This window comes from Salvelinus sp. IW2-2015, linkage group LG4q.1:29 (genome assembly GCF_002910315.2).
Source record: "Salvelinus sp. IW2-2015 linkage group LG4q.1:29, ASM291031v2, whole genome shotgun sequence".
Taxonomy (NCBI): Eukaryota; Metazoa; Chordata; class Actinopteri; order Salmoniformes; family Salmonidae; genus Salvelinus; species Salvelinus sp. IW2-2015.
In genome coordinates this window covers 27,143,051-27,170,909 of record NC_036842.1, presented here as the reverse complement: position 1 = coordinate 27,170,909, position 27,859 = coordinate 27,143,051, and the positions used below count along the sequence as shown (strand labels likewise).

The window sequence follows — 27,859 nt, the reverse complement described above, 5'->3', positions numbered from 1 at the left end:
TGCTGCCAAAACATAGACAACGTTTGAGCAGCCTGGATGCCGCAGCTGGGGCATTGTTGTCGGGGAGGAAACGGGCGAACTCCGCGCACCCACTTGCCGCATATTTTGCCCTCAGTGCATCATTGCATTGGAGCGTCAATCAACTCCATTTGGAGGTTTGGTGGTGAGTTTCCACGTCAACAGCAAATGGGTTACCGAGCAGTTCAACCTGCTTTTTTGGCTTTCAAAGTCAGCAAAACGGCGTCGATAAGTCAGCGGGCAAGACATACCTATTTTATCAGCCAATGTCGGCCTGGGGAACGCACTGGTGAGAGCTTCTTTTTCATGGTCTGGCAGCTGGGAAAGTGGCTCAAATTTTCTTTCCGCATCTGCTGCTCCCACAGAGTCAGTTTGGGTTTTAAATGCCTTCACTGTACTGTACATTAGCAGAGATGACATGATCCCGACCCTGCAGCTGGCAAGTTCATTGCATTCAGATGACTCGTAATGTTCACACAGAAAAAGCCATTTCACACAGAAACATTTCGTTCTCGGAGTTGTGTTGTGTCTTTCCCTTTGCTTGTCCAAGAAAGACAAATCTCCTCACGAAGCTCGAAAATCTTTGAAGCACCTTTCCCTGGCTTAGCCATCGCACCTCTGTGTGATAAGGCAAATCACCATGCTCCGTTTCTAACTCCGTCAGAAATGCCTTGAACTGGCGGTGATTCAAACCTTTGGCTCGATAAAGTTAAACTGTGCGCGTGATGATGCTCATTACATGCTCCATTTTCAAGGCTTTACCGCACACGCTTCCTGGTGTATGATACAATGATAAGCTGTCAGCTCACCTGTCGCGTTTTCCTCTTGCATCTTTTCCTGTATCTTCGCCACCAGTCCGCTCTGTGTCCACACACGCAGGTGCTCCGTCGTTGTCAAACCCACGAGTTTTTTCCCAAGCAGCTCCATCTCATTTACCATCTTGACACCTCTTCATACAAATCATGCCCCGTAGTTGTGCCATGCATAGGACGTAAAGCCAAAAACTCCTCTGTCACGCTTAGGCTGGAGTCCACTCGCGGATGAAAATTGACAAACTGGGCAATGTCAGAAATGTCGGTGCTTCATTCCACAGCCAAGGAATATGCAATGAAATCTTTTCCCTTGTTTCACAAGCTGCTCTTTTAGATTGATGACAACTGGTCTACTCTCTCGCAATGTGTTTCTGCTCAGACTCACATTTAAAAAAGAGTTGCCTTTTTTTTCTTGGGCAAACTTCGTCACAAACTTTAATCATGCAGTTTTTGATGAAATCCCCTCCGTAAATGGCCGGGCTGATTTAGCGATCTCTTCTGCCAAATAAAACTGGCCTTGACAGCAGCCTGGCCTTGTGATTTGGCTTTTTTGAACAGAGGCCTGTCGAGATTTGAGGCCTCGTTTTAATTCCTCTGCCTTTTGTAGCCTTTGTTCCAGTCCATATTCTTGTTTTTGTCCGCGGTGTTTCGTTTCATAATGTCGTCTCAGATTATACTCTTTCAGTACCCACACTTTCCCACACAGAAGACACAAATATTTCAGTTGAGTGGATGATAGAAAATTGCTATTATTGTTTTTTTCTTTGAAGTAAATTTAGCCCACTTTTGCTAAAATAGAAAATATAGGCTACTGATGGTGCCTTGAATACCGGTTTCTTTCATTTAATGTTCATGTTATGGGGATTTTTATATAAAGGAAATTTGTCTTTTGTGTCTGTTGAAAATTAAAGATTACTGACAGAGCCATAAGAAAATATTGCTTTATTTATCTGATCATATTGGAATATATTTGTTAGGTTTTCAGTAGGTTCAATTAGGTTCACTAGACTATATGCGTCATTTAAAAATTTTTCTATGAACATTCGAACAGTCCGGCCCTCGGCTTGTAGCTAAATTTTTTATTTGGCCCTCCGTCCATTTGACTTTGACACCCCTGCCCTACTGACATACTGTGAGCATGTTTAATACCTACAATTTTATACTCCCAAAGGACCACGTGTATTATTTTTTACTATTTGACTAGTTGGTCCGCTTTGTTGCTTAGTGGCTGCTGGCACGGGACTGCCGGTTGTACAGATGGTAATTAATACCTCAGGATGGGGGGCGGACAGACATATACCTCTTTTTTTGTATAATATATATTCTTTCTTATCCTTCAAATATGCATATTGCATAAGATACATTAGAGAACTTAGGTGGTTCCCTCCAGAATCCCCTTCCCTATGTGTAAACTTGATTATGTTGGCCCTGGATTGAGCTCTACTGAGGTTCAGTTTAACATGGTAGTATTGCTCTAGCCTAGGAGAGGTATATGCAGCCTTCAAACAGGGGGAAGGCCAGCAGAGGGGTCCAAGGTTTTCTTCTGTGTATTTTGTTGTTTTTAGCAGTTTATTTTCTTTATATTTTATTGTTCTGACCTTTCAGCACACTGGCCATGTGAGTATACGAACATTCATTTCTAATTACTATGACTATGCCTAATTCACATACTCTAGGCTCCACTTGCTTTATCACCTGGAACTTAAAAGGAATTAGCCATGTGGTCAAGCATAGCCGAGTGTATGCTCATCTTAAGTCTTTAAGTCCGGACATTGTTTTTCTCCAAGAGACCAATCTCCAGTCTAGCAACCATGATAAACTAAAAAGAGGATGGGTCGACCAAATATTTCACTCCAACTTTATTGCGAAGGCCAGAGGTTTAGCCATCCTTATCAGAAAAGGCACCCCGTTTGTCTCCTCCAAAGTAATTTTCAGATCATAATATATTATAGTGATGGGGAAATAGTTTAGGACACAGGCTGTTCTGGCTAACCCCTAATTGGTATGACGCTCAATTTTTTAGACCTCATTGTAACACTTCCCGACCTTAATGCTCATCATTTGATACTGGGTGGAGATTTCAATTCTGTATTACATCCAATTTTAGACAGATCCAGATGGAAGCCCAACAATGTAATTTCAAAATCAGGTGCAGTATTCAATTCCTTTCTATAATCCTTTAATTTGTCTGTTCCATGGAGGAGGAGCTGTTAAACAGTACTTCTTTTTTTTTCTCCAGTCCACCACTCATACTCTAGGATGTACTTTTTCCTGCTGGACAATATAATTCTTCCTTTTGTAGCTAATAACCCATATCACAGTATCGTTATCTCAGACCATAGCCCTGTCTAGCTAGATATCCGCTTTCCGGACAGCACTGTGTCACAACGGCGTGCCGACTTGACCCACTACTACTATCCTGTAGTGTCTTTAAAAAATGCATATCAACTCACATTGATGTCTTTTTTCAGATCAACTGCACCCCTGACGTGTCTCACTCTACTGTGTGGGAGTTGTTAAAAGCATATCTAAGGGGACAAATTATTTCATACACAGTGTATGACAATAAACAGCGCACTAAACGCTTATCGGAGCTATCTCAACTCATTCTAGGTGTGGACAAGGACAACAGATATGCCTCTTCTCCGACTCCTGAACTCTACAGAGGGAGACTGCTACACCAATCAGAATTTGACAATCTTTCTACTAAACAAACGGAGCAGCTTCTGTTTAAGTCGAGGCAGACATTTTATGAACAAGGCAACTGGCAAGTTATTTCACCAGCTTCAACAATCCGCTGCTAGCAGCACCATACCTGAAATCTGTGTTGCAGCTGATTTATATTCTACCAATCCCAAAGAAATCAACAATCAATTTAAGCAATTCTACTTTGCTCTTTACTCATCAGAGGCTCTTCCTGACGCATCTCGTATGCAGGCATTTCTATACAATCTGGACATCCCCTGTCTCAATTCAGATAGAACAAACAAACATGGATGCCTCAATAAGTGATGATGAAGCTACTCTGGCAATCCAGTCCATGCAGAGCGGTAAAGCTCCTGGGCCTGAGGGCTTCCCTATTGAAATTTATAAAGCATTCTCCTCTATACTATCCCCTATCCTCAGCTCAATGTACAATGAAATCCTTTCTAGTCTGCCCCAGACACTTACCCAAGCGACTATTTCAGTTTTGCTTAAAAAGGACAAGAATCCCCTAGACTGTGGCTCATACTGCCCTATAAGCCTTTTGTGCTGTGATTATAACAATCTCACTAAGGTCTTCTCGCGCTGTTTAGAGACATTGTTGCCTAATATAATTAACTCGGACCAAACCGGATTTATCTCAGGAGGGCAATCTTTCTATAATATGCGCCGGCTATTTAATGTTCTTTATTCTGCCCACTCAACTCTACAGCCAGAGGTTGTCATCTCTCTTGATGCTGAGGCTTTAGACCTGGTTGAGTGGGAATATCTATTTACAGTACTGGAGAGTTTTGGGTTTGGCCGGTCATTCCTTTCCTGGATTAAGATTTTGTACTCGTCCCCAATGACTACTGTTCGCACCAACAGTGTTACTTCCAGCTACTTCCCTCTCCACAGGGGGGCTAGGCAGGGTTGCTGTTTATCCCCTTTCCTATTTGATATGGCTATTCAGCCTCTTGCTATCGCCCTGTGCGTGGAGGAGAGGATTAAGGTAATACTAAGGGGCAACATAACTTGCAAGGTGTCCTTATATGCAGACAAACTTATTTTATACATATCTAACCCTGTGGAGTCTATACCCTATCTATTGGATATGCTACAAGGTTTTGGGACATTCTCTGGTTATAACCAAACAAAACGTGTGCTCCTCTTGTCGTGGTATATCTAATCAAAGTGAGGAGAGATTGCAGATTCTTTCAACACTTTATCATAAGATTTGCAAAAATGGAGCATCAACAACCCACTAAACAGTGCATAGTTGAAAAGCTCAACGAACAGTGCTGGTTCAATGCTTTTATAGAGAAAATGCATACAACCACTTTCTGTATACGTGGCAGTCAGCAGATAGTGTGTAAAAGGTCATTCGTTGTCTGTGTAAATTTAAGATAGCACAAGGTTGATAGCCCGAGGGCTGAACCGTCTAACTGCGTTCACAACAAGAAACACGATATTGTACTCCTTTCTCCAAGGTTCCATACATGTGACTTTCTGTAGATGGTAAACCCACGGGATTTCACATGCTGCAGTTGCACCCAAATGTATCTTAGCTGTAAGCCCAGTCTTAAAACTTGTCTTGGTGTGACTTAGTCATATCAGGTTAGAAAAACACTAGCATATAACGAGACTATTCTTTAAGCAGTAAAACATGGGATAGCATGACTAATTATGTAATTTTTCACGACATTTCCTCCCTTTTGAGACTAAGTCTCAACCTAATAGAAAATGACTTACAATTATTTCCATTAAACAAGCATTAACATGAGGGGAAAGAAAATACTTTCTTATACTTAGTACATTACAATTGTAAATGACCTCTGTTGTCAGTGAGTTTCAACCCTTCGTATAGTGCAATTCATTCTCAGAAGGGGGAAAGAAACATATGTATTCAAACGTCCGTACATTATCACCACACAGAAGGCAATAGCTTCGTTGAGACTGTCTATTGTCTCAGGGTCACCATGACGGTAGGCCCTTAACCCTACCTTGGGAGCACCATTCACATAACCCACGCCGTGAGCATGGCCTATGGACTGCACCATTGACTCAATATGTTTACCTCTGTGTTATGGATTATCATAGTCTTCATCAGACATGTAATCAGGCATAGGAAATAAATCAGGTAAATAGGGTTCTGAGGCATCTCCTTCAGGGGTCAGTAATGGCATTGCAAGAATAGTCTTAACGGCTTTGCTGCACAATTTCTTAACACAAGTTATATTCAGCATTATTGTAAAAAAATAAAAATAACTAAGCCATAAATCAACCATTTAAATATTGTACCTCCCATAACACCAGATATTTACTGAACCCATCCAAACTGATTCCAATCACCACTGAGCTTTTTCAGATGTTCCACCACAATAGTGAAGTTACCCTCACCCTGGGGTATGAATGTACAGTAATGGTCACCTATCATTTGGCACACTCTTAAGCGAACATTCTGTCCCCGTATGTACTTAGCCTCCGGCCACAAATACATGTTGCACAATGAATCATTCTATCTAATTCATAAAACGTTAGTCACTACTGCTAGTCCACTTACATAGTTAAACATACTAATGTCAATTGTACTGTATCATCCAGAAAGCCATATGTTTCTTTATTAGAATTCTGATAACATGGTAAAATAAAACCACTACTATCAATGTTATTCAACCCAAATTTAGTTCTCCACGTTGAGTCGATCACTTAAATTCAAGACCCATAACTTCTTATGGCTGGGGGCAGTATTGAGTAGCTTGGATGAATAAGGTGCCCAAAGTAAACTGCCTGCTACTCAGGTCCAGTTACTAATATATGCATAGTATTAGTAGATTTGGATAGAAAACACTCTGAAGTTTCTAAAACTGTTTGAATGATGTCTGTGAGTATAACAGAACTCATATGGCAGGCAAAAACCTTAGAAAGAATCCAACCAGGAAGTGGGAAATCTGAGGTTTGTAGTTTTTCAACTCATCGCCTATCGAATATACAGTGGGATATTGGTCATATTGCACTTCCTAAGGCTTCCACTAGATGTCAACAGTCTTTAGAACCTTGTTTGATGCTTCTACTGTGAAGGAGGGGGGAATGAGGGCTCTTTGAGTCATGGGTCTGGCAGAGTACCATGAGCTGACCAGGCGCGTTCATGTGAGAGAGTTAGCTTGCGTTCCATTGCATTTCTGAAGACAAAGCAATTCTCAGGTTGGAACATTATTGAAGATTTATGTTAAAAACATCCTAAAGATTGATTCTATACTTCGTTTGACATGTTTCTACGAACTGTAATATGACTTTTCRTCTGAACTTTCKCATGGAYTTGCYCGCGCGTCGTGAGTTTGSATTGTGTACTGAACGYGCKAACAAAAAGGAGGWATTTGGACATAAWTKATGGACTTTATGGAACAAATCAAACATTTATTGTGGAACTGGGATTCCTGGGAGTGCATTCTGATGAAGATCATCAAAGGTAAGTGAATATTTATAATACTATTTCTGACTCCACAACATGGCGGATATCTTTATGGCTTGTTTGGGCTCTGAGCGCTGTACTCAGATTATAGCATGGTGTGCTTTTTCCGTAAAGTTGTTTTGAAATCTGACACAGCGGTTGCATTAAGGAGAGGTTTATCTAAAGTTGCATGTATAATACTTGTATCTTTTATCAATGTTTGAGTATTTCTGTAAATTGATGTGGCTCTGCAAAATCACGGGATGTTTTGGAGGCAAAACATATAGCGGCAATGTAAACTGAGATTTTTTTTATATAAATATGAACTTTATCGAACAAAACATACATGTATTGTGTAACATGAAGTCCTAGAAGTGTCATCCGATGAAGAAGGTTAGTGATTAATTTTATCTCTATTTCTGCTTTTTGTGGCTCCTCTATTTGGCTGGAAAAATGGCTGTTTTTCTGTGAATAGGTGCTGACCTAACATAATGATATGTTGTGCTTTCGTCGTAAAGCCTTTTTGAAATCGGACACTGTGGTGGGATTAACAACAAGTTTATCTTTAAAATGGTGTAAAATACTTGTATGTTTGAGGAATTTTAATTATGAGATTTCTGTTTTGAATTTGGCGCCCTGCACTTTCACTTTCACAGCCATAAGAAGTTAACTTAGCACACACCAATACAGTTAGAACATACATTTTCAAACGGGACCATATACAGTTGAAGTCAGAAGTTTACATACACTTAGGTTAGAGTCATTAAAACTTGTTTTTCAACCACTCCAATTAATGGGATCCGTGCTTCACGGTTGGGATGGTGTTCTTCGGGTTGCAAGCCTCCCCCTTTTTCCTCCAAACATAACGATGGTCATTATGGCAAAACAGTTCTATTTTTGTTTCATCAGACCAGAGGACATTTTTCCAAAACGTACAATCTTTCTCCCCGTGTGCAGTTGCAAACCGTTAAAAAAAAGTCTGTCTTTTTTATGGCGGTTTTGGAGCAGTGGCACCTTCCTTGCTGAGCGGCCTTTCATCAGGTTATGTCGATATAAAACTTGTTTTACTGTGGATATAGATACTTTTGTACCTGTTTCCTCCAGCATCTTCACAAGGCCCTTTGCTGCTGTTCTGGGATTGATTTTCACTTTTCGCACCAAAGTACGTTCATCTCTAGGAGACAGAAGGCGTCTCCTTCCTGAGCGGTATGATGGCTGTTTGGTCCCATGGTGTTTATACTTGCATACTATTGTTTGTACAGATGAACGTGGCACCTTCAGGTGTTTGGAAATTGCTCCCAAGGGTGAACCAGACTTGTAGAGGTATCCAATTTTTTTTCTGAAGTCTTGGCTGATTTCTTTTGTTTTTCCCATGATGTCAAGCAAAGAGGCACTGAGTTTGAAGGTAGGCCTTGAAATACATCCACAGGTACACCTCCAATTGACTCAAATTATGTCAATTAGCCTATCAGAAGCTTCTAAAGCCATGACAATTTTCTGGAATCTTCCAAGCTGTTTAAAGGCACAGTCAACTTAGTGTATGTAAACTTCTGACCCACTGGAATTGTGATACAGCGAATTATAAGTGAAATAATCTGTCTGTAAACAATTGTTGGAAAAATGACTTGTGTCATGCACAAAGTAGATGTCCTATCCGACTTGCCAAAACTATAGTTTGTTAACAAAAAATGTGTGGAGTGGTTGAAAAACAAGTTTTAATGACTCCAACGTAAGTGTATGTAAACTTCCGACTTCAACTGCACTTCATACTATATACTATTAGTTAATTTTAGTATATTGTAACCTTTATGTTGAGCTTTGCATGTCTACCAGAAGTTGATGCTGTAGCTATGCAGCCTCTTGCTAGCTCGTTAGCATAACAAATAATAGTTAGTCATTTTACTACTTTGTGTGTTTTGGAAATTCGGACTGTTTAGAGCACACACTGCCCGCTCTGACCAATGAGCAGTGTTGATCCAAGCTCTCTGACCTCAAAGGCTGTCAATCACCCAAGATAACTGGCTAAAGTTGGCTAGCTTGCTTGCTACTTCCAGACACAAATAAGAGAACACATCCTCACTTTGACCATTTACTCACCCTAGCAGAGCTGGTTAGGCTTTTGTCATGTTATCCAAAGCGTTGGTGACTAACTGTGCTGCTGGCAACAATTTAATTACATTCTTTCCCTGATGTTTACTGACACCGGCCATATTCAACCGGTGTTGACCATTCATCAGTTATTCTGCGCTCTGGTACATTCAGAAAAGAGTGTTCTGACATCCGAACAAATAGCCAGAGGGAATTTACAAAGCACCATATCTAATAATGTCCATTGAGAACGCACAACGACTATACCATTTAGCTAAGATGAGAATGATGTGAATAATCAAGTCAATAAACGTTGGATAGCATACAGTTAATATACTAGCAAGTTCGATGCAATGATATGCTATGCGGTTCATAAGGACAGCGTAACCAACAAATTTGTCAGCCAACATAACGTATAACGCAACTTGATTTGAAAAGTCATTACTTTATAATATTGCTCAACATTTTCTTAACATTTGTCATAATTAGTTAAAGCAATGAATTTGTATTTATGTCAAATAAGCATACTACATACTCAATTTACTTCACAAATAGAGCGGTTATGCTCTAGTACAAATATTACTACTGTTGGTTCTAGCGATTTTTCTCCTCTGCCGATAGAATGGTGACATCAAAACGCTGATGTATTGAGCCTTAGACTTTCATTTCATGTCATTGTGCCAACTCACAATAGCATCTGAATTCTTTATTATATTGGAGTTTTCCGTCAGCAGGGAAATGCTCTTCTTTTAGTACCTCTATGGCTTTGCTATAGTTTTCCTCTTCCTGACCGTGGCCAGAGTGTTTTAGATTTACTCATTCACTGCTCTAATATATGCCAATTTAACAATTTTCGAAGGTAGTGATACCCACTTCTCTGGAGAGTAGTTATGGTATATTTGCCTTTTAATTGGTAACGGTTTTGATACCTTGTATTAGAACCAATACTGGAACGTCTGCCAATTTACTACTGGAGAATGTGTTCCTTTATTCGATCCCACAGTGCAGCCAGTCGGGCTGATAGGGTCCATCGTCCGTCCATAATATAAATCTCTCGTCAATACACACAGTCAGGAAACCAAAACAAACAAACAGTATTTGGTTAGGAACGTCTTCCTTTCTTATAATTTGAAAAGAGTAATTTCTCCTCCATCAAAATATTTTTTTACTCTGTCATTTTAAATGTTGTACCCACATGGTAGTTCCTCCTATGCACATTTCCGTATAGGGTTTAAATGTATAGCTGGTTTCCCTATCATAACCAACTGTTTTACCAGTACACTGATTCATTTTATTTTAAAGTGTTTATATATATTTATTTTTTCCTGTCATTTTTCTTTACATTTTTTTTTATTTATTTTTAGCAGGAATAGGTTTTCTATCTCAGGATTGTGCCGTGGAATCACATAACTCGTAACCGTGTCATATCATCCCATGACTGCTTTTCTGCTTCAACAGAGAAACACAACCCCTGTCTCTAACCAGGATACTTCTGCTTCAACAAAGAAATCCCAATCGGAGATTTCCCCTGCTCCTACAGGGTCACCCTGCTTAAACAGGATGTTTGCCCTAGAATTACTTCTAGGACTTTCCCTATTCAGAAATAACTCTGCTACAACTAGGGGTGTCTTTTCTACAACAAAGACATAATGTGTACAACCTGTTCTTAGAACAGGATTTTCGATGTTTAAAAGAAAATCAGTCTCACTCTGAATTTATCTTATCTGTCCGGAATGACGTATCCCCTCACTGACACTCCTGACAGGTCCGAGGTGGGTCCCCCTCTGCTCCGTTTTAGTAGTCGGAGTGTGTGGTACCCTGAGTCACGTCTAACGAAGCCCCTGCGCGCAGTTTAACCTCTGTCTCCTGGGAGCAATCGGCAAGCGAAGTTAGCATCCCACCGCTGTCACCAATTTGTCGTGGAATATCTAATCAAAGGGAAGAGAGACTGTAGATTCTTTCAAACAACACTTTATCATAAGATTAGCAAAAATTGTGAATCAAGGTAGAGCATCAGGTGCATAGTTGAAAGCTCAACTAACAGTGCTGGTTGAATGCTTTTATTGAGAAAATACATACAACCCCTTTCTGTATACGTGGCAGTCAGCAGATAGTGTGTAAAAGGTCATTCGTTGTCTGTGTAAATTTAAGATAGCACAAGGTTGATAGCCCGAGGGCTCAACCGTCTAACTGCGTTCACAACAAGAAACACGATATTGTACTCCTTTCTCCAAGGTTCCATACATGTGACTTTCTGTAGATGGTAAACCCACGGGATTTCACATGCTGCAGTTGCACCCAAATGTATCTTAGCTGTAAGCCCAGTCTTATGACTAAGTCACACCAAGACAAGTTTCTATCAGGTTAGAAAATCACTAGCATATAACAAGAGACTATTCTTTAAGCAGTAAAACACGGGATAGCATGACTAATTATGTAATTTTCCACGACACTCCATTAATCAGTTAGCAGAAGGAATTGGGTATGCCGATTTCCCATTTAAGGTGGAGCTTCAGCTCTTTACTAATTTGGGGATAAAGGTCACAGACTCATTCAAGGCTCTGTTTAAACAACTTAAAAACACTCCTGGAGCGCATTAAGCAGGATTTCATAATGTGGTCGTCTCTTCCCATTTCATTAGCAGGTCACATTAATTCTGTTAAGATGACTAGGTTTTTGTACTTATCCCATTTTTCTGCCAAAGTCGATGTTCAAACAACTGGACAGCTACATTTCCAACTTCATTTTGAATAAGTTAAATCCACAAATGAGAGAGGTATATCTAGAGAGACCTAAGGCTGCAGGTGGGCTAGGCCTTCCCAGTTTTTTACACTACTACTGGTCAGCAAATATATCTAAATGTGTTTATTGGGTTTCTACATTTGAAAACAAGGATGGTCCAACTTGGGCCATCATTGAGTTACAGTCAAGCCTTCCAACTTCTCCTGTCTCGCTCTTGTGTACCCATGAACCTTGGCACCCATGTTTTGAATCCCATTGTCAAGAACTCCCTTTAAAGTCTGGTCCCAATTCCGCAATCACTTTAGCCTTAAACAAGCAAGCGGCTTCTCCCCATGAACATCTAATCATCTCTTCCCAGCGTCACAGATTGACACGGCATTCCAGTTCTGGCATAGGAATGGTCTGGTGTCTTTTTGTGACCCACATCCGTCTCATTCGATACTCTGAGGGTTGACCATAATATTCACAATACCCACTTTTTTTTTTAGATACCTGCAAACTCGCAGCTTTGCCAAAAAATATTTCCCTTCATTTCCACTCGAGCCTACTAAGTGTCCAGTCGAGAGGTGCTTAGATCTTAACCCATATCTGAAGGGCACAATCTCCAGATTATACGACATAATACAGAACATAAATCCTCCTTCCTTGGCAAATACAAAATCTGCATGGGAGCAAGACATGGGTTGTGAGCTACCCGATGATATATGGCAAAACAGTATTGAGCGTATCCACACCTCATCATTTTGCATAAGGAATGGGCTCATTCAGTTCAAAGTTTTGCACCGTCTCCATTACTTAAATAACAGATTGGCAAAAAATATGTCCAAGTGTTGACCCCAAGTGTTTGAGATGCCACCGGAGTCCAGCGACTGTGGGACACATGTTTTGGTCATGCCAATATTTGAGTGGCTTCTAGGACCCCATTTTTTTTAGGCATTCTCACATATGTGTAATACAACTGTTAACCCAAACCTGTTCACTGCCATTTACTACCACACATCTGCTAGCTCGCCACCTTGTCCTCTTCCACTGGAAGTCTGCAAAGCCACCCTCCTTTTTGCAGTGGGTTAAGGAGGTGATGTCATCTCTGCCACTGGAGAAGGTTAGGTACACTGTGCTTGGGTCCCGATTTTAAAGTTAGTCTTAACCTGGTCCCCATTAATACAATATGTTGAGCACCTGTTGGTGGAGGGATGGGATGGGAGGGAGTGGTGGTGGAGGGATGGGGGTAGAGGGATGACAGAGAGGGGTGGATGGGGGGGTTGTACTGTTTTTCTGTTCTCATATCTGAAAATGTATAAATTAATAAAGTTGACGAGATGCCCTGGGAAAAACAAATTACTTTTTATTTTCGTCTTCAAAAATGTGACGAGACGAGAATTCCACGTGAGACTAATGGACATTTAATTTGACATGAAGCTCCTTTTCATCTGTTTTGTCCAGTCACGAGCATGCATGCATGAAGAATATTTCATGCAATCCTCTCATTGGCAGAATTGACATCTTTCAGTTGCACAGTCTGATTGAGCTGATATGCCCTGCTCTCTCTCACAGCTCCCAGTCGGTCACTTCCGTCACTCGTCAATCTTTTGAACTGATTCGATGCCAGGACACTTGACTTGTAACTAACTTCAACTAGAAACAATGTTTACTCTTACTTTCATGTAAGTTTTTTTTGCTTTGATCACATCAGAAGATCTATTAGTCATTCCTCTGTGTCGCTGCTCTCGAGCCACAGTCCACAAATGCGAGTTGTGGTTGCTTTTTTCCTATGGGGAAAAACAAATGATATTAGTTTAGTAGTATGACTACAGTAATACTTCTGGCATTTTTGTAAAGATCAAATGCTTACTCACCCCCCTTGACCGTTATGATGGGGAGAAATTCAGAGCTGTAAATTGTTTAACCTGTAGCCAAGGATTTTATAACCTATATTGTTAATTATGGCTGCAATCTGCCGCAATATCAATGTTGCCAGCTAAGGTATATGAGGAGATAGTAGGCCTAGTTGACAGGCCTACTACTGAATGAAACGGAGGGACCTACTTGAATTTGTCCAATAGGAACTCTGGTTTTTGTTGGAAAAAGTGTGCTAGTGCTTTAAATGTATCTGAATGTGCACATAATGGAAGTTAGTTAGCCTAAAGTTAGTCTAAATATTCATTATTTAATAGAAAAAATGCCCTGACCAATGTGACTAAAATGGCTGCGACTAAAACTAGACTAAAATTGTCCCGAGTTTTAGTCGACTGATAATAACTAAAAATAACGAAGGATGAAATGACTCAAATGTGTTTTTAGACTAAAACTAAAATAGCTACCAAAATGAATGTCTCCATACACAAAAACCTGCAATGAACAAAGCAGCAATGCAATAAGCATGGATTAAATATATTGTATTCAGTCTGAAATCAGATGGGGTGTCATCTATTTAATATCATATCTGTTCAACAGTCAGTCCCTCTCTCTTACTTAATTCAAACCAAATCCATGATGTCACTACTATCACTAGGTGCAGTAATCCCATTCAGCCACCGGAGGGTGCTCCAGTCCAACAGAACAGTCCCCCCCAATCTTTAGGCGTCTCTCCCCTCAGCTTAGCTCATTCACCAATGCAATGCTTTGTTAGCACCCACTTAAACCCACATCCTTAGACTCCCCCAGTTAACTGTCCATTTAGAAAGGCATTCTCCCACTGATGCTGGTGTCACCTTAATTTGCTTTCTACGGTTAAGTTATTTTTTCTAGATTAGCTTGATGGCATTCTCCAACTCCAGTGTTTTAAAGCAGCCCAGCCCATCACAAATACAGCATCTCTCCTTCCCCTATTAGGATAATAGATAGGCGCATACTCTTCAGAAAGTCACCATAAATACATAGCTAAATGCTCTTATCAAGGCTGTTTAAATGTCAATTGTGTACGTGCTGAAGTTAGCATATAGAATGCCCTGTACATTTTAAAACATTTTAGCAGACACTTTTATCCAAAGCGACTTAATCATGTGGGCATACATGTTTTACATATGGGTGGTTCCAGGAATTGAACCCACTATTCTGGCGTTGTAAGCACCATGCTCTACCAACTGAGCTACAGAGGACCACATACAGGCCATACACGCTCTCCCCCTCTCAATTATGTATTCATTGCATACATTTCTCATTATATAAACAAATCCGTAGCACTAAGACCAGTGGGGGCTGGAGAGCCCAGGACCAGATGCATAGCATATTTGGCTTCAGTCACTAACGAAGATAGATGATTTCTCCCCATTGTAACACTCTCGCTGGCTGGCTGGCTGGCTGGCTGGCTGGCTGGCTGGGGGACAGAGAGAGATAGAGGGCACAGTCACAGAAGTGCTAGTGCTGTGATTAAAAAGAGAGGAATGCTAATGTATTTTCAGGGGTATTTTTGTGTTATGATTGTTATAATAATTTCAGAGCTTTTATATCATATTTATTGTCGGTTTAGTCTCTTTGCTTTTTGTCGGTGATCTATCGTATTGCCTTTGGTCTTTCATTCAAAGTGTAGGCCTATTTGGATTTATTCACTCTTAGGAGTATCATAACAATCACTTCTGGATATATTTTACATGCGTCTTAAATTACCTGCTTTATGACTGTTGATCCCACAGCAGTATTTCAAGTGCATTTGATGTATGTGTCACGAAATGCTCTTTGCAGACATAAACACCTAAGGTGATATTTCCCTTCACGTTCAGATTTAGAATTTCAGATCTGCCGTAACTAGACTCCTTTACATGGTGTGATTAGCCTAATGAGGGAATGTATAAAGCTGAGGTGACAGACATGCGGCTCGGTAGTCGTTTATGGTCTACCATCCATACCCAAATTGTACTCTAAAACTAGTCTTGATTATTCTAGGTGATTGGGTGTTGCGAAAATTTGAATTCTCAGAAGAAAAAAAGTGAATTCCCAGTTATGCTGTTAAGACAATGGGGTAGTTTGATGTAAGTAGTATAAATCTGTATAGGTGTAAAAAATATAATACACTTTGTTATTGAGCCAATAAGTGGCCTTCCTGACGTTGGTCTGAACAGTGATGGCCCCTTTAGGCTAAATGTGTGTGACACCCCTGGTTAAAGAGGGGATGGTATAAACAGAATGAGAAGAGAAGGGCTGTTGAGAGAGAAACAACACAGGAGGTTGTGCAGCTGTTTTACTGTGATGGATCTATTATCCAGCCATTACAAGATAAATGATCGATCCCTCCCATCCCATCCCCCCGCGCCACCTCCTGCAAAATTGAAATGAGACAGAGAGGTGTGTGTGTGTGGTATGATTATGGGCTAGGTGGGATACCCATTAATTTAAGAGAAAAAGTGAGGGAGGAGAGAGAGAATGCAAGGAGGGTAGGCCCACCGACCCTGCACCATGCCATCAATCAAGGCGTCGTCTCTGGTGTGATGACCCAGCACTCGCCACCTCCCTGGCGCCTCCCTGGCGCCTCCCTGGCACCTCCCTGGCACCCTAATTAGAATTCATGACAAAATAGATGCAAGGAAACGGTTTGGGCCCTTCATAATTTTATAGGAAATGTATTGTTATTAGAGGAACCATTTGCTTAGTGTGATTTTTCCATTACTGGCTTGTCACGCAGTGTAGATAATATGTTGGTGGATGAGGGAGGGAGGGCGAAGGAGGGGTGTGGAAGGAGGGAGGGAGGGTGAAGGGGAGAGGAAGGGAGGATGGGTGCCAACTCCATAGATTGGGGTGTCAGTTTTGTTGATGGTGCATGTAGTTTACCTTGGAGCTGTGTCTAATGGGGGTAGTTGAGAGAGGGGGAGGGAGCACAACAGGCCTGAGATACTAGGAACATCAGTGTATCCACTGATACACACACTTACACTCACAACGTTCAAGTCCTGTCACTACTGTACTCCAACATGAGGTCGCTAAACTAGATAAAGTTTGCAGAGTTGGAACTTTACATCCAGCATCTGTTAGTTCTGAGACCAAGCACACTGTGCAAAACAATTAAAAACCACACACTACCCAATTAGGTCGCTTTCCAATTATAAACCACAAGCTCTGTTAAACTCTGCTTATGAGTTTTCTTATTGCCTGTGGATTTCCTAATTGCTTGCTAAACTGAGTGCTTAAACAATGTTACGTTCCTTGCCTCTGTGTTGATTCATTTCGTCCATATGGTTGTTTTTGTACACAACAGCTTGTTTTTGGTTGAAAAACGTACTTGTGGTTGCAAAGTTAGGCTGCTCCCAAACAACATGCATTTTATCTCACACACCTTTCTATTTAAGTGATAATGCCCATGAAGCTGGTGTTTGGAGGATATATTGGCACGGGTGTTGTTAGGTCTGAGACTAACTCGAGGGCCGGCACAAACGGGTTACCAACATATTCAAATTATTTTCATACTATTTCATCCTTCCACAATATATAGTCCCGACACAAATCTAGGGTTGCTAGCCAAGTCGGTTGGCTGATCGTTCGTTCGTTCGTTCTATCAGTTCGGTTGTCAGAGACGTGACCCAGTTGTTAGTTTTAAATGTTCTTATCCCTTGCTTGCTAACTAGTCAACTAAGGCTAACTTACAGTTATGCCAAACAGTGCAGCCAGAATAACAGCAAAGTAGCTGCATTTGCCTTTGTTTAAGCTGTTTTCTAGTGCCATTTATTTGGAGACATCCATAACAATAAGCTAATGTGTGATTTCCCCTGGCAAAGAAAATGTGCTCTCTCGTCAGGACACTGTTGTTCAGATCAGCTAGCCAACAACACAGCTAACACAATCACTTCAAACTGAAGCTGGAAAGACTGCAAACAAGCTGCATTTTGTTTCATTTGAACTGTTTTCTATTGAAATTACTTCGTATATATCCATAAAATGATGCTGATTCATGATTTTGACTGGCTGAGAAAATCTGCCTGCCTGTTTGTCTCTTCCCGACCCCTTCACATTCATTACTATGGGAAAGCCGGAGATAGAATTTCAATATTGAAACAATGTTGCCAATGTCAGAGAGACAGACAAGGTATATACACATCTCCGTTATTGAAAACCAATTGCTAGTCTAAAAGAAATGGGAAATAATATCTACATGCTTTTTACAGTGGAGTTCAAGTTTATACAATTTCTGGTTGGGCTGATGAGACAGTGGATTGCGCAGTGAGATGGAACAGCGTAAATAGGCATTTCAACATCATAGCTTTAGCCGGTGGTAACTTGTGGCATAGACAATTGCTGGAATGCGGTTTTAACCAATCAGCGTCCAGGGTTAGACACACCCATTGTATAAAGTTTTAAAAGTCATGTAGCAGCCTACTCTCTAAAGCTGTCCATATTGTTGAATGATTAACACTTTGCTACCCAGTTGTAAGAGGGCCTCAAACACACACACACACACACACACACACACACACACACACACACACATACACAATCAACGCAGCTGCATGGCGAGGCTGATGGGTAAATGTACAGGGTTTCCGCAGTGGCCACCAGGGTCCTGTCTGTTGTAATGAGAGAGACCGAATCCCGCTCCCTATCTCCTTCATTCTCCCCCTCGCCTCTGTGTTGAAACTGTTTGCATATTAATACATAGCCATGTCAATCAGCCAGCCAGTCAGCCAGCCAGCAGCACTATAGGGATAGAACATGGACCAGACAAATTGATTTTTTTCTCCCAATAAAATGTACTTGATTGCCCCCCTCCCCTTCCTCTCTCCTCCTGCTTCCCCCTTTCTCTTGTCTTATGAATAGAACATTCAATTAGTTATGAGCTGAAATAATAATTATGAGAAAATATGAGAAATGTTGGACATGTTATGTTAGTGATGGATTTATTTGATTTATTTTTATTTAACTAGGCAAGTCAGTTAAGAACAAATTCTTATTTACAACGATGCTGGGCCAATTGTGCGCCGTCATATGGGACTCCCAATCACGGCCGGTTGTGAAACAGCCTGGGATCGAACCAGGTTATCTAGTGACGCCTCTAGCACTGCCTTAGACCGCTGTGCCACTCGGGAGCACAGGGCAATGAGAAGTTAGATTAGTTTAGTGAAGACTTAAAATGCTCTAGTTTTCTACCCAGTTATTCCTCTCCTGTGTGGTGCCTGAGTTTTTCTTTATTATAATCTAACTGTACATCCTAATTATTTCTGTTAGATCAGGAAGTACAGTCTTTCTAACCAAGGTGGCTTATGATGTGACCAGGCTAGAGCATGGGTCTCCAATGCCGATTCTGGAGTTAATGAGGCTTTTGCTCCAGCCCTACAGTAACACACCTCCTCTCTCTCCTCCTGTCCTCTAGTTGGTAGCAGGCAGCGTTGTGATGGCCTTTGAGGAGGTGTGTCCGGACCGTATTGACCTGATCCATAAGAACTACCGTAAACTCTGTAACCTGCTAGTGGACGTGGAGGAGTGGGGTCAGGTGGTCATCATCTCCATGTTGACACGCTACGCCAGGACACAGTTCACCAGCCCCTGGAAAGAGGTGAGAGATGGAGGGAAGGGGAGAGGAAGCAAAGGGGAAACATGGTTTATAAGATTGTACAAGAACAGTGTGAGATGTGGTGTGATCATTTAAAGTGGAACTCAGCAGTTAAAACAGTAACAAAGCGGTTTCCCTGTTTCTGTAAAAAGCTGAGAGATGGGGCTGAAGAAATGTAACCACTCTCAAATTCATTGACTGTTATGTATGCAAGGACTGACAATGCATGATATCAAAATTATAGTTTTTGTTTACATTTACTTTGTTTACAAATATTGGAGTAACAGGCTTATATTTTGAAGTGAGCTTATATATTGGAGTAACAGGCTTATATTTTGGAGTGAGCTTATATATTGGAGTAACAGGCTTATATTTTGGAGTGAGCTTATATATTGGAGTAACAGGCTTATATTGTGGAGTGAGCTTATATATTGGAGTAACAGGCCTATATTTTGCATTCTGATGGGGTACGACAGTTGAACTAAGCTCATGAGGCATTCATAAGTTATATTCTTCAAGAATAAATGGGTACAAATAATTAAGTCCAAAAATGTATGTAGCAACTGCAGATTGCCCCTTTAAATAATGGCTTGTCTTGAATGTCTCTTTAAAGCCAACCAGGAAATGTCTCAGGTAAAGGACCAATAGACATCATCACTAAAGTAATAAAGAAATCATTTCTTCAATATGATGAGTCAAATATAACCTACAGTAAATAAATCACAAAGTTAGACATTTGTCTACTGGGAGACATTTGTCAGTAAGTATGTGTTGGTAATGTAAGTCTATATTCAGTTATTTTTCACCCAGCGTTGCAGTTATTGTGTGAACATAATAAAGGAAACCCCTACACAAAACGTGTCCTCAGTAGCTGTTGAAAGGCAAAACATTTGCAATTAGCACAGTAAAAAATCTAGTGATATTTTGTGAGCACAGTGTGCAAAGTTTCTTTACCTTTTAACTGTTGTACAGGTGTCCAGCTCATCTTCAAGCAACCTCTAGATGTGTGTGTGCATCTGGCTTTGAATATGATGAGTTGACACCTGGTGGTAAAGATGTGGCTGATGTGCTATCAGATTGACGTTTATGGTGGTTGTGTGTGTGCTGTGTTTCACAGTGAAAGTAAATGTGTGTGCTGTGAAAAGCAGAGTGAAAGGAAATGTGTAATGTGTGTGTGTTTCAGGACGGTGTGTTTGATGAGCACAGTGAGAGGGCGTTCTATGAGTCTGATGAGGAAAAGACTAGAGATGAGACAGAGGCTAAGCCCTACATGATGGACCCCGACCACAGACTGCTGCTCAGGAACACCAAGCCTCTACTACAGAGCAGAAACACTGCCGTGAGTCAAACACCACACACACACACACACACACACACACACAGTTGTATAAACACACACACATAGAAACATACACAGCAGTAAGTGGTGTGTGTGTGTGTGTGTCTGCTCTTCAACCTGCTGTGAGGGATACAGGCAGCCTTGATGAAACCGTCTGAGCGTGTGGTTCAGTTCTCACTCCTTCCTCAATGCTGTCTCTGGAACCAAGGCTACGCCGTGCCACCACTGATTCTGCCGCTGCTACACAGGAACACACCCATTGTGTAACACACACACACACACATTGTGAGCAGAGCTCCATCACCCAGGAGACTCAAGGTCTGTGTGGCAGTGTAGCAGCAGGAGGAAAAATGGTCCCAAATGAGTGTGTTGATTACAATGTGACATGTTATGTCTTTACCAGAGAAAACACACTGCGGCCCTCCATCTTACCGACACTTACCGTCACTTCTTCCAAATGTGACTCCTCAGTTCTTACTCCGGCTATCTGTTACCTTCTAAATGACACGTCTCGTCTTAAAAACACATGGCACTTTACTTACTTAGCTGTTTGATATATGGAGCTTTAAAGAGCTTTGTGTCCTGAGTGAAGAGAGACTCATCCTAAATAAGAAGAGTGGGAACAGTATGACTGGAGTTGAAAAACACTGTCTGTATTTGAGGTGTTGCTAAGCGGCCATGTTGGATGTGTCTGTTGTCCTCGGTCTGTCAGGTGGTGATGTCTGTAGCCCAGCTATACTGGCACCTGGCTCCTAAAAACGAGGTCAGCATCGTCACCAAATCTCTGATCAGACTGCTCAGAAGCCACAGGTAATCTCTATCTCTATCCATTTTTCCCCCTCATTTTTTTCCTGAGGATTTCCGACGGCTTAATATTTTCTCTCTCTCCCTCTTAGAGAGGTGCAATACATTGTATTACAGAACATAGCCACCATGTCCATCCAGAGAAAGGTAAGGACTAGGGATGCAAATCTTGTTCCATTTTGTTGCTGACAAACCAACCCCCATTAACCGGTTAGCAAACAGTTATATTTATTCCAAACAGTAAAATGACAACAAAAAATACTATGCATGGAAGGAACAGCCATTTTTCATTAAGAGCTTAAAAAAACTTGCGACAATAGCAAGCCTATCCTCTCATTATTGAACATGCAACTACTGCCGTGAAGTAGAGAATGGAATAGATAATTTTCAACATATGCCAAAATGCAATTAGCAGGAAGACACTGTTCTAAAAGACACCTGTTGCAATCCATTTCATGTGACAGAGATCTCGGTTAGAAGCAAATGTAAGTATGCAACAACTAGGCTGGGTTGTTAATATGACTAGGATTGTGCCTTTGGCTTCTGGACAACGAAATAAAGTTGATATGAAAACCAGTAGAACAGGAGAGAAAGGCTGTGAAACTTTTTTGGTTGCTAGCTTAGCTGCTGCTGTTGGCTGCTTCATGCTGCTCCTCTCTCTCCCACTGCTCCCTGCAGCCTGCATCTGTGAGTTGCCTAGCAACGAGTCTCTGGCTTGCTTGCGGCTCAGCCGAGACAGCCATATCGGTTTAGTTATAAAAATCTTTGACCATATAGTTGACATAAGAAAGCTACTTTCTGACTCTAAACCCCCCTTACATTACAAATGTCTGCAAAATAATAATTCTAGTTGACCCAGACACTGTTCCTGTTTTGACTGAGGATTTTGTTAAATTCTGATCCAATTTAATTACACAAAATTGTGCAGATTAACCTATAGACTGTTAAGGAGAGACTGGCTGCATCACTTATTTTATTAAGAAACATTGTGTTGAAAATTCCAAATTGTTTGCATAGTCAACTTACACACAGCTCTGACACACACACTTACCCCACCAGACATACTACCAGGGGTCTTTTCACAGTCCCCAAATCCAGAACAAATTCAAGAAAGCATACAGTATTATATAGCTATTATTGCATGGAACTCCCTTCCATTTCATATTTCTCAAATGAACAGCAAACATGGTTTTAAAAAAAAAAAAAAAAAAAACAGATAAATCAATACCTCATGGCACAACGCCTCTCCCCTCTTTGATCTAGATAGTTTGTATGTATTGATATGTAGGCTACGTGTGCTATTTTTAAATTGATGAAATTCTGTCCTTGGGCTGTTCTTGTCTATTAATGTTTTGTTTTTATGTCATGTTTCATGTTTTGTGTGGACCCCAGGAAGAGTAGCTGCTGCTTTCGCAACAGTTAACGGGGATCCTAATAAATACCAAAATACCAAGCATGACTGGTCAAATGTATTTTCAGTGGCTAACTGACTAACGGTTAACCATTTAAAATCCCTAGTCAGGACAGACACCCTCTTAATTTGATTACTATTTTGTTGCTGATAATTTTCCTGCAGGAAATGTAGATGAGATTTGATATAGATAAATTCACTGAAAACCCACACTAACACACGGTTACAGTGCGTTCGGAAAGAATTACAACCCCTTGACTTTTTCCAGATTTTGTTATGTTACAGCCTTATTCTAGAATGGATTAAATCGTTTTTTCCCTCCCATAAATATACAAACAATACCCCATAATGACAAAGCAAAAACTGTTTTTTAGAAATTTATGAAATAAAAACTGAGCTAACACATTTACATAAGTATTCAGACCCTTTACTCAGTACTTTGTTGAAGCACCTTTGGCAGCGATTACAGGCTCGTGTCTTCTTGACACCCCTGTATTTGGGGAGTTTCACCCATTCTTCTCTGCAGATCCTCTCAAGCTCTGTCAGGCTGGATGGGGAGCGTCGCTGCACAGCTATTTTCAGGTCTCCAGAGATGTTCGATCAAGTCCGGGCTCTGGCTAGGCCTCTCAATAACATTCAGAGACTTGTCCCGAAGCCACTCCTGCGTTGTCTTGGCTGTGTGCTTAGGGTCGTTGTCCTGTTGGAGGGTGAACCTTCACCCCAGTCTGAGGTCCTGAGTGCTCTGAAGCAGGTTTTCATCAAGGATCTCTCTGTACTTTGCTCCGTTCATCTTTCCTGCAATCCTGACTAGTCTCACAGTCCCTGCTGCTGAAAAACATTCCCACAGCATAATGCTGCCACCACCATGCTTCACTGTAGCGATGGTGCAGTAGAAACATCTCAAGGATGAACAAGGGAAACAGGATGCACCTGAGCTCAATTTCGAGTCTCATAGGTGTCTGAATACTTATTAGGTATTTTATTTATTTATTTTTTATACATTTGCAAAAATGTCTAAACCTGTTTTCGCTATGTCATTATGGGGTATTGTGTGTAGATTGATGAGGGAAGAATAAGGCTGTAACAAAATGTGGAAAAAGGGAAGGGGTCTGAATACTGTCCGAGTGCACTGTATATTAACAGTATTGCACCTTTCATGTAACCTACATATGGCCAGCTAATAGCCTAACCACCAATCAAGCAACATTATGGATTAAACGTTAAAATCCTGTTGCTGCAGGATTATTTTGATGTGACAATATCTAGGTCAAATTAAGATCCTACATCTGTAGTAGTAGGTCATTTTAGTTGTAGTTTAGCGTGCATAGATGTATTGGCACACTGTATGTTTTGAACTGTATGTTTTGGTGTTGTCTCACTAGGGCATGTTTGAACCTTACATGAAGAGTTTTTATGTGAGATCCACAGATGCCACTCACATCAAATCACTCAAGGTAAGCTCCCTCATGATGACCTAGTTAATGTAAAAGTAAACTGTGAGATGTGTTCAGGTGTGTGATCAGATCTTTCTTGACTCCCCAGCTGGAGATCTTGACCAGCCTGGCCAACGAAGCCAACATCTCCACCATCCTTAGAGAGTTCCAGGTACGTTTTTCTCTCCTCGTTCTTTTTTCTCTCTCTTTCTTGCTCTCTTTTCCTCTTTTTTACATTCAAACCCTTTACCCTTCTCTGGCACATGTATTTATTGCCTTTTACAGTGAATGGCTCCAACTTGTGCTTTGGTTTTTCCAGACCTATGTGAAGAGCCAGGACAAGCAGTTTGCTGCCGGTACCATCCAGGCCATAGGCAGGTGTGCCACCAACATCTCTGAGGTCACAGACACCTGCCTCAATGGACTGGTGCTGCTGCTCTCTAACAGAGACGGTATGGGGGAGGGATCCAGTCCATTGGTTTAATTGATCGACTGATTGGTTCTTTGTCCAGCTTCTTTCCAAAGTTTGATGTGTGTGAAATCCTCTTGTAGGTTTTGTTTTAAATGTAACCGTATGAAGTCATTACAGAGACGGTGGTGGCGGAGAGCGTGGTGGTGATCAGGAAGCTGCTCCAGACCCAGCCCACCCAGCACAGTGATATCATCAAACACATGGCCAAACTCTTTGACAACATCACTGTACGTCTACCACTATCTGAACATTTGTGTGTCTGTGTCCGAGTGTGTATTTCATGAGACTGAGCTTGTGTGAGTTGAAACATTTAATTGTCTGCACAATCTTAACATAGAGTAACCCGTGCCAAAGGTGCTGATGGCACGGGCCAGTATCCTGTGGCTGATAGGAGAGTACAGTGAGGACTAACCCCTCTGTGTCTCCAGGTGCCGATGGCGCGGGCCAGCATCCTGTGGCTGATAGGAGAGTACAGTGAGGACTAACCCCTCTGTGTCTCCAGGTGCCGATGGCGCGGGCCAGCATCCTGTGGCTGATGGGAGAGTATTGTGAGAGGGTCCCTAAGATCGCCCCTGATGTCCTCCGCAAGATGGCCAAGAGCTTCACCTCCGAGGAGGACATCGTCAAGCTCCAGACTGTCAACCTGGCTGCCAAACTCTACCTCACCAACTCCAAACAGGTAAAACATACCTACATACATAGTCTACGCTAAACTGTACAGTAGCCTATAAGATGTTATTAAGCTGTTATTACCATGTCAATTCAGCTTATGATGACTTCCAGTTGTTCTAGTTATTTGGCTACTTAGGCACTAGCTGCTAATATAGTTTCGCCAGTGTCTTTCCTAAGTATTCCGGTTTGGTTCAGCCTGCTGGGTCTAACATAAGTCCTATATCATAACCTCAGAGCTAAATGCTTTGTTGAGAGCAGGCTTCAATGTAGCGCATTCTCCCATCTCCCTGCCTCCCCTCCTATGAGAACTGAAGGCCCATTCTATCAGATGGGAGGCAATATGGCTGCCAAGCTGGGATTATGACCACACTGCAGACGCTGCTGCTGCAGCCTCAAATGAGCACATTATTACACCGGTATCCCCTGGTAATGTTTCAGAGAGGGGGTGGGGAGAGAGAGAGAGAGAGAGAGGTGTAATGTTGCTGTTCAGGTAGTAACTCTTGTTTTTATTCCTCTCTAAATAATATATGTTAGTGTAAGGAAAGCACTTCCCATCTCAGACCATAAAGCCACCTGGTACAGGGAGAGGTTGTCACTCATACAGCTAGTGAGGAGCAGTCTCAGCTGTAGAAAGACGAGGAGAGAGGAGAAGAGGGAACATTTAGTGTGATGCCCCAGCGCTGTGTGTGTTTTCTCCCCATTTCCCTCCATCTCCTTCAATATCTTACCATATCCCTCCATCTTTCCCCTGATCTTTTTCCTGCCCCGTCCCCTCTATCTTTCTCTCCCTCTCCTCCTTCCCTCTCTCCCACCATATCTTCCCATCTCCCTCCCATCTCTCCTTCCCTCCATCCCCCCTCTCTCCCTCCTTTCTTCCATCCAGACTAAGCTGTTGACCCAGTACATTCTGAACCTGGGGAAATATGACCAGAACTATGACATCAGAGACCGCACGCGATTCATCCGCCAGCTCATTGTGCCCAATGACAAGAACGGAGCGCTCAGCAAGTACGCCCACCGCATTCTGCTGGCTCCCAAACCAGCACCTGTCCTCAAGTCTGCCTACAAAGGTACCTTTTTAAATAGCGCACTAGATAGGGAATTGTGTGGGTCACTCTGAATGGCATTGGGGTCAGGGCTCTCTCTCTGGCTCATATGAGATGGATGAATTACCTGGCTAATACTAACCTTTCTGAGACGCAGAGAACACACACATACACACACACACACTTGACTTTAATCCAGATAAGAGACAGAAGCAGCCTCCTAAACATTATTATTCTGCGGAGGTCTCTGCGTCTGCTAGATGTTTATGGAAAACGTTAACCGCTCCTGTCATTCTTAATATTCACACTTTAACGCCTCTTTTTTCTCTCCATCTTTTTAGTTAGAGAAAGCCTGTTTTGAAGGCAGACCTCCCCAGGCACTTTGACTGATTACACCTCCTATATTCACCATTAGGGAGGGAGAATCCTTTTAATCTGTTTGCCCGTTGCCGTGTATGTGCTCCTGTGGGCTCCTGGACCCTTTGTGTATGAGTTGTGTATGTGTTTATATAGTGACATTTTAGAGTGTTTAAGGCCAATTACTCTCTGTCCTGCATATTGAGGGAGCACTGCTGTGACATTGAGACCCCTGCCTCTCAACCCTTCTCCCCCCTCCAATGTTAATCATTGTTTCCTTCTTTTCTCTTCCTCTCTCCCTAACTCCAATGTTTCTCCTCTGACACGTTTTCTCCTCTATTTCTCCATCGCTCTTGTTCCGCTTTCTCCTCCCTCCATCTTGCCCTCTCCCCATCTTTTTCTCTTCTCCTCTTCCCTGTGTCTCCCCCTCTACCTCTCTTTACCTCTCTCTGTCTCTCTCCCTCTGTCAGACCGCGATCGTTACCAGTTGGGAACCCTGTCCCACACCATCAACACCAAAGCCAGTGGCTACCTGGAGCTTTCTGATTGGCCTGCCGTGGCTCCTGACCAGTCAGTGAGGAATGTGGAGGTGATTGAGCCGGTAAAGATCCATCATTCCATCTTTTCTTCTACTGCTCACCCCGGCCCTACACCAAGGGTGGTCATGGTCAACTCTGTCACCCAAACTACAAATCCATTTTGCTACGTTTCAATACGTTTGCAGTTCTCCCAACTCTCCTCCCTTCTCTTACTTTACTTCCTCTTACTGTACCTCACTTCCTCTGACGTCACTTCCTGTTCTGTTGCCAGGTGAAGGAGTGGGCTCCATCTCTAGGGAAGACTGGTAAATCCAAGCCTGCCAAGTCATCAGATGACAAGTTCTACTCTGACTCTGGAGAGGAGGAGAAGGGACCAGGGAGCAGTAGCAGTGAGGATGGCAGTAGCAGTAGTAGTAGTGAAGGTGTGTGTGTCCACGTGTGTAACATAAAGTTCTCTTGTGAGTGTTTGCATTGCCAGTCCAATCCATTTTATCTGTAAGACTGCACATCTTACAAAAT

At 41.8% G+C, this 27,859-nt stretch overlaps 1 protein-coding gene across 5 annotated transcripts in view; it reads left to right on the top strand.

The window, feature by feature from the left end:
* Positions 1–27,859, top strand: part of LOC111961759 (AP-3 complex subunit beta-1) — a 77,824-nt gene that overhangs the window by 17,287 nt on the left and 32,678 nt on the right. For all 5 annotated transcript variants that reach the window (XM_070442587.1, XM_070442588.1, XM_070442584.1 and 2 more), the window contains 12 exons: positions 19,088–19,270; positions 20,451–20,606; positions 21,319–21,416; positions 21,503–21,557; positions 24,204–24,275; positions 24,364–24,426; positions 24,574–24,706; positions 24,844–24,953; positions 25,229–25,405; positions 26,282–26,468; positions 27,272–27,402; positions 27,612–27,762. In XM_070442587.1, the coding sequence (XP_070298688.1) occupies positions 19,088–19,270; positions 20,451–20,606; positions 21,319–21,416; positions 21,503–21,557; positions 24,204–24,275; positions 24,364–24,426; positions 24,574–24,706; positions 24,844–24,953; positions 25,229–25,405; positions 26,282–26,468; positions 27,272–27,402; positions 27,612–27,762 (1,516 nt within the window). The remainder of the gene's footprint in view (positions 1–19,087; positions 19,271–20,450; positions 20,607–21,318; positions 21,417–21,502; positions 21,558–24,203; positions 24,276–24,363; positions 24,427–24,573; positions 24,707–24,843; positions 24,954–25,228; positions 25,406–26,281; positions 26,469–27,271; positions 27,403–27,611; positions 27,763–27,859) is intronic.